Consider the following 5,723-nt stretch of genomic DNA (forward strand, 5'->3'; position numbering starts at 1 on the left):
AAAGACCCCCAAGAATGTTTCGATAGCACCAGGGGGTTGGCAGCGCACTCTGGAGAGGAGAGCTGGAGGAGGCGGCAGAGACAGAGCTGCCCCCGGCATTCAGGTTTTGCCACCTGCACTATCTCGCAGAGATGCGGCGGAAGCGGCTCCTTCCCTTTATCTTTCCATTTATCTGCCCGCCCAGGCACCCGCGCTGACCTCCGGGCCGCTGCCTTCCCCAGTAGCTCCACGCCAAGAGTCAGTAAAATGCGAGGAGCTCCACGAAACTCAATTGAGGGCGAGCTCCTGAGCCAAAATGCATTTTCCGGCCGTTCACTCACTACAGCTGTCTGCTGTGCAGGTCTAGAAATTAAAATTCAATGCTTTCCTCATTTAGGAGAAAAGCGCTTGGCATTTTAAAATGTTATTCTTGAAAGTTCAGTTGCAGGCAGGCTTTGTCCTTTACCTAGTTTGATTGAAGTTTAAAGATTCTGAATTAAGGCAGCTTTGGCATCCACTTCTCAAAATAAAAAGGAAGAGACAGTGAGAAAGAAGCTGGAAAATATATCTGATGCCAAAACGCAACATTTTTTCCTGCTCCCACGGAGCCGTGGCTGCGGTTGTCTCCTGGGCACGGCCGCAGCACATGCCACAAGCCACAGTGTCTCCAGCCCTTCCAGCGGTGAGCAGAGCTCACGGGATGGACCTTGAGGAAATACGGTGTAGCCGTGGTCTTTTTTTACAACCGGTGAGTGGAAGGGGGGAGACGCAGCCACCAGACGTGACTCCCCGGTTCCCCGCCAGCGCAGCAGCACGTGATGGAGATGGTTTTCCCCTCTGCTGCCCGTGCCCGTGTCTGTGAGCACAAACTGACGCCTATTTTAGAGCTAGAGGGGACTGGTGCAGGCACCACTGTCCGTCCGTCCGTCTGTCCGTGGGACCTACCAGCCACTGGGGCCTCCCAGTGCCACCGGAGTTATCACCAACCGGCTGGAGAAGGTGCTGGGGGGGAGGTTGCACATAAATTGGGGCTCTGCTGCTGTCAGCTGGAGCTTAGTTGGGATCTTAGAGGCCGCCCTTACTCTACTCAATTCTCCTTTTATTACCTAATTCACGTTTTGGGAAAATTTTCTACAGGATGCTGATGTGTGGGTGCAGGGCTCCCATTCCAAGATGAAGTAAAATCACAGAATCCCAGAATCATCTCGGCTGGAAAAGCCCTCGAAGCTCCTCCAGTCCAACCATGAACCTCACCCTGACCTTTCCCAACTCCACCAGATCCCTCAGCACTGGGTACTGATTAAGCTCAGTTTGTTTCAGAGGGACTGTGAGGAAATAAAACTTTTCCTCTTTAATATGAACCCCTGTACCAACCCTGGTCTTTTCTAGGAAGCATTTGGGAGAGTCTGGAGAGAACGAAAAGGGTGAGGAGACCCAGGGGAGGAAGCACAGGATGAGGAAGGCTGAGAGGTGGGATCTAAAGCCTCTTCCAAAGACGTGATTTCCAATAAGGAGGATTTTTGGAACAGAGCAAGCCCAAAGCAGAGGGAGAAGGGGGTTCTTTAGGGATTTGAAGCATGAGGCTGAAAGAGCAGTACCTAAGTTTTCTGCGATCCTTTTCTTGCTCATCTCCGCGGCCTCTTGCCGGAGCTGCAGGGCGTGCTGGGCGATCTCATCGCTTCCCACGTTGGAGGTCATGATGAAGATGGCATCTTTGCAGTCAATGGTCTTCCCCTTCCCGTCTGTCAGTCTGCCCTGCAACAAACGGTTGGACTAGATCATCTTCAAGGTCTTTCCAGTCTCGATGATTCTGCGATTCTGTAACACCCAGGGCCTGTTTTTCCTCCCTGGGAAGGCAGGGAGGGCTCAGGGGGGGCTTTAAAAGCAGCATGGGCAAGCAGAGGCTGCTTAAGAGCCTGACCCAAAGCAAGCCAAGCTGAAAAAACGGTGCAGAAATAACCAGGTTATGGCTGTAAAGGGGTGAACTGAGCAATGGACAGGCCGTGACAACCAAGAGGCAAGAGAGAATATCCCTCACACCCGTGGCATCGCCCGGCAAACCATGCCAGGGCAGGCCAGCACCACGCTCCGCCACAGCCAGCTGCTGCGGCAACAACCCTCCTCCTCCCAGACCAGCCCAGGAGCCTTCAAAACTACTAGTTCTCTTGATTAATAAAATCAAAAAGGGAGAGAAATAAGGCAAAAGTAAGCAGCTCCCCAGGCAGCTTCTTTCCTCGATACATCTCCAGCAGCAGATACCCAGCACAATGACACAAATCCTTGTTGGGTGCTTGAGATTAACATTTGGGTTATTGCCCTGTCAAGTGCGTGGTGCAGGAATTGATTTCACATTTAGCTGCTGCTGCGATGATCTATGCAAGAAAAAATTGCATTATTAATCCTTAAAACAACAACAACAACAACAAAAAGCCCCACCAAAACCTTCCAGCGTGTTGCTCCCGAGTTTGGTTGCCTCTGAGGACAGACCAAGGAGCATAAAAATAAAGTGAAAAGCTTCCACGTGACGGGCAGGGGCCCAGGGCCTGGGGTGCTCGTGCCAGAGAGCAGGCAGCTGCCTGTGCAGGCCAGCAACGGCCTCCAAAGGGACAGATTTTGCGCTCCTTTTCCCCCACAGTAGGGATCTACCCTCGTCCCGCTGCCAGCGGGATCAGTGTGGAGACGCCCGCAGCACGGGGGAGCTCACGGGAAGGATCTGCCTCTAAACATGGATAAAACTCCTCATGCAGCTACACCGGAGGGGGCTGGGGCTGCTACCGGGGACTTCAGCTGTCTCAAAGGAGGCCAACACACTCCTGGGGAGTTTTCTCAAAGAGGCACCAAGCACGGACCTTCCCCAAGCAAACACAACGTGTTTGGGAGCTCCAGGCTCCCCCAAAGTCGCTGCTCGAGGAGTTTTGTGAGCGTTAAGGCGGGTCCATGCCCGGTTGCTCTCCAAGCCTCTTCCCAGGCATCTCCAAGAGTGATCTGGCTTCTTCAGGAGCCAGCTCAAGTCCTCTGTAGACTCCTCCTAGGTTGTTAGTTAGACCATGCCTGGTTGCTCTCCAGGCCTCCTCCCAGGCATATCCAAGAGTGTTCAGCTTCCTCTGGAGCCAGCTCAAGTCCTGGGGAGCAGCCCCAGACTCCTCCTAAGTAGTTCCAGAGTTTGGTCCATGGCAGTGGGGCAGGAATTAGATGATCTTTAAGGTCCCTTTCAACCCAAACCATTCTGTGATTCTACATTTGGTGGAGGAAAGGTGTGAGACAAACCTCATGTCACCTTGAAGAGCCATAAATTGACCAACCCAAAGTAAAAAACAGCAATTAACAATCAATTAGGATACTGGTGGTCTACAAAGTCCCCAGGCTACCTGCTCGTCTGTCAACACCCTGACCTGCTACCGGGGCTTGGGAGCTGATTTCACAGAATCCCAGAGTCATGTGGGTTGGAAAATCCCTTGCAGCCCCTCCAGCCCAACCATGACCCTCCCCCTGACCCTTCCCAACTCCCCCAGATCCCTCAGCGCTGGCTCAGCCCGACTCTTCAACCCCTCCAGGGATCCCGGGGACTCCCCCCTGCCCTGGGCAGCCCATTCCAACGCCCAACAGCCCCTTCTGCACAGAAATCCTTCCTCAGAGCCAGCCTGACCCTGCCCTGGGCAGCTTGAGGCCATTCCCTCGGGGCCTGGCGCTGGGGCCTTGGCTCCAGAGACTCATCCCCCCTCTCTGCCCCCTCCTGGCAGGGAGTTGCCGAGGGCCAGGAGGTCTCCCCTCAGCCTCCTCTTCTCCAGACTGAACCCCCCAGTTCCCCCAGCCGCTCCCCAGCAGACCTGTGCTCCAGACCCTGCCCCAGCTCTGTTGCCCTTCTCTGCCCACGCTCGAGTCACTCAATCCCTCTTCAGAACCACCTTAAAGAAACTCCGTGTTGTCACTGCCATCGGGTTTTCTTGGTCCCCAGGAGCTGAGCAGACCCCCGGGAGAGCAGAGAACCCCCCATATCCCATGGCAGCACTTCCCACCCCCTGTTCCCCTTACTGTCTCACACCATCGCTCTAATACAAGAGCACAGGGAGTGAAGAAGCAGTTGATATTTATTTCTGTTGGGCTCTGACCTGACATCTTTGTGGCTGGGAAGTTAAAAAATAAATGACACCATGTCACTTGTCTCAGAGCTGGGGGAGGAAAACGGGGGGGTATGGCATCGAGTGACCAAAGCTTGGGGAACATAAGCCATGAAAAAAAAAATCATCCCTACCTTTAAGATGGGGCGAATAACCTTTTCTTTGAACTGCTTGGAGATGGTTATCTTGCTGGACATCTGGACGTCATCTGAAAGACAGGAGGATGAGGGGTGTTGGTGGCTACAGCGGGGACAAGCTTCTGGAGGAGGGATGAGCCAAGCAGTGTGGCAAGGAGCTGGTGGCTGGGCAGGGGGGTCAAGGTGGGGGTCTGGAGGGGGCTTTAGAACAGACCCAGAACCTCCATGGGGGCCACCAGACACGCTTGGTTTGGCAGGGGGGTGTCCCTGTGCTGCAGGCTCCAGACAGGGGGTCTGGGTCTCCTGTGGCTGCTCCCCCCACCCCACTGTGCATGCTGGGTGCCCAAGAGCACCCTACATACAGGCTCTGTCCCCGCTTTCTGCCCTGCACCCCCCTCCCCCCAGAGCCACCCTCCGGAGGTTTTGGGCAACACAAATCCTCACGTGGCGTTGGTGTGCCCCAGCTGGCGGCCAGGTTCTGAGCTGGAGCGAATTCCCTCATACCCAGGGGACGCCGTCACCCAGGGGGACCTTGTCACCCGGGGCTGCTCTGCGGAGGCTCCCGCAGCTCCGGCACAGCGGGAGGGTCCTCGGAGCCTTCAGCAACCAGCAAATCCCCCCGGTCAGACTTTGCAGCTGGAGTCTACTTCCCTCGGCTGACTGCAGATGGAGCCAGGGTCTGGCTGGCTCCCAAATCCCAGCTCCGAACAACGATGAGGGTTCAGACGCAGGGTTTTACCTCTTTGCCACCCAAATCCCATCTTCTCTTTGCCTTCATCGTCTCACTTCCTCCCCCATCTTCACGCATTTAACTCCACGTGCTATTTTTAACGCAGGGATGCTCAGCGGGAGATCCCTCGCACCCGGATGGGACCCCGACACGCAGGGTGCTGCAGAAAAACCCATGCTGGGTGCTGGGAGCCTTGGCGAGGATCACTGCACCCCCAGCATCAGCAGAAGGGGCTCTGGGGCTTCACCGGACTGACACTGGTGCTGGCGCGCAACAAAGCGGAGCTGTGAGCTCCAAAATGGCGCCGGGGGTGCCTGGGGGTGCCCTGGGTGTCCTGAGGGTGTCCTGGGGATGTCCAGAGGGAGTTCTGAGTATTCTGGGGGTGCCCTGGGTGTTCTGGGGGTGCCCTGAGGGTATCCTGGGGGTGTCCTGGGTGGCCTGAGGGTGTCCTGGGGATGTCCTGGGTGTGTTCTGGGGGTGCTTTGGATGTCCTGGGGGTGTCCTGGGTGGGGTTTTTGCTGCACAGTGTGGGGGAGACAGACAGAGCGGCCCCGTGGGTCTGAATGGAGTTGAGGGGTGTCTTTGATTAGAAGGATTTGGCCCATTTCACTTCTCTGTTTTCTGCTAAAAGACCCCCAAGAATGTTTCGATAGCACCAGGGGGTTGGCAGCGCACTCTGGAGAGGAGAGCTGGAGGAGGCGGCAGAGACAGAGCTGCCCCCGGCATTCAGGTTTTGCCACCTGCACTATCTCGCAGAGA

General features: G+C 55.7%; 1 protein-coding gene across 1 annotated transcript in view; it reads right to left on the reverse strand.

The window, feature by feature from the left end:
* Nucleotides 1-985: 985 nt before the first annotated feature.
* Nucleotides 986-5,723, reverse strand: part of LOC113490595 (caseinolytic peptidase B protein homolog) — a 12,823-nt gene continuing 8,085 nt past the window's right edge. The window contains exon 5 of the mRNA XM_026867116.1: nt 986-1,734. Within this exon, the coding sequence (XP_026722917.1) occupies nt 1,180-1,734 (555 nt within the window). The 3' untranslated portion in view covers nt 986-1,179. The remainder of the gene's footprint in view (nt 1,735-5,723) is intronic.

This window comes from Athene cunicularia, unplaced genomic scaffold, assembly GCF_003259725.1.
Source record: "Athene cunicularia isolate RWA unplaced genomic scaffold, athCun1 SCF_160, whole genome shotgun sequence".
NCBI classification, from domain to species: Eukaryota; Metazoa; Chordata; class Aves; order Strigiformes; family Strigidae; genus Athene; species Athene cunicularia.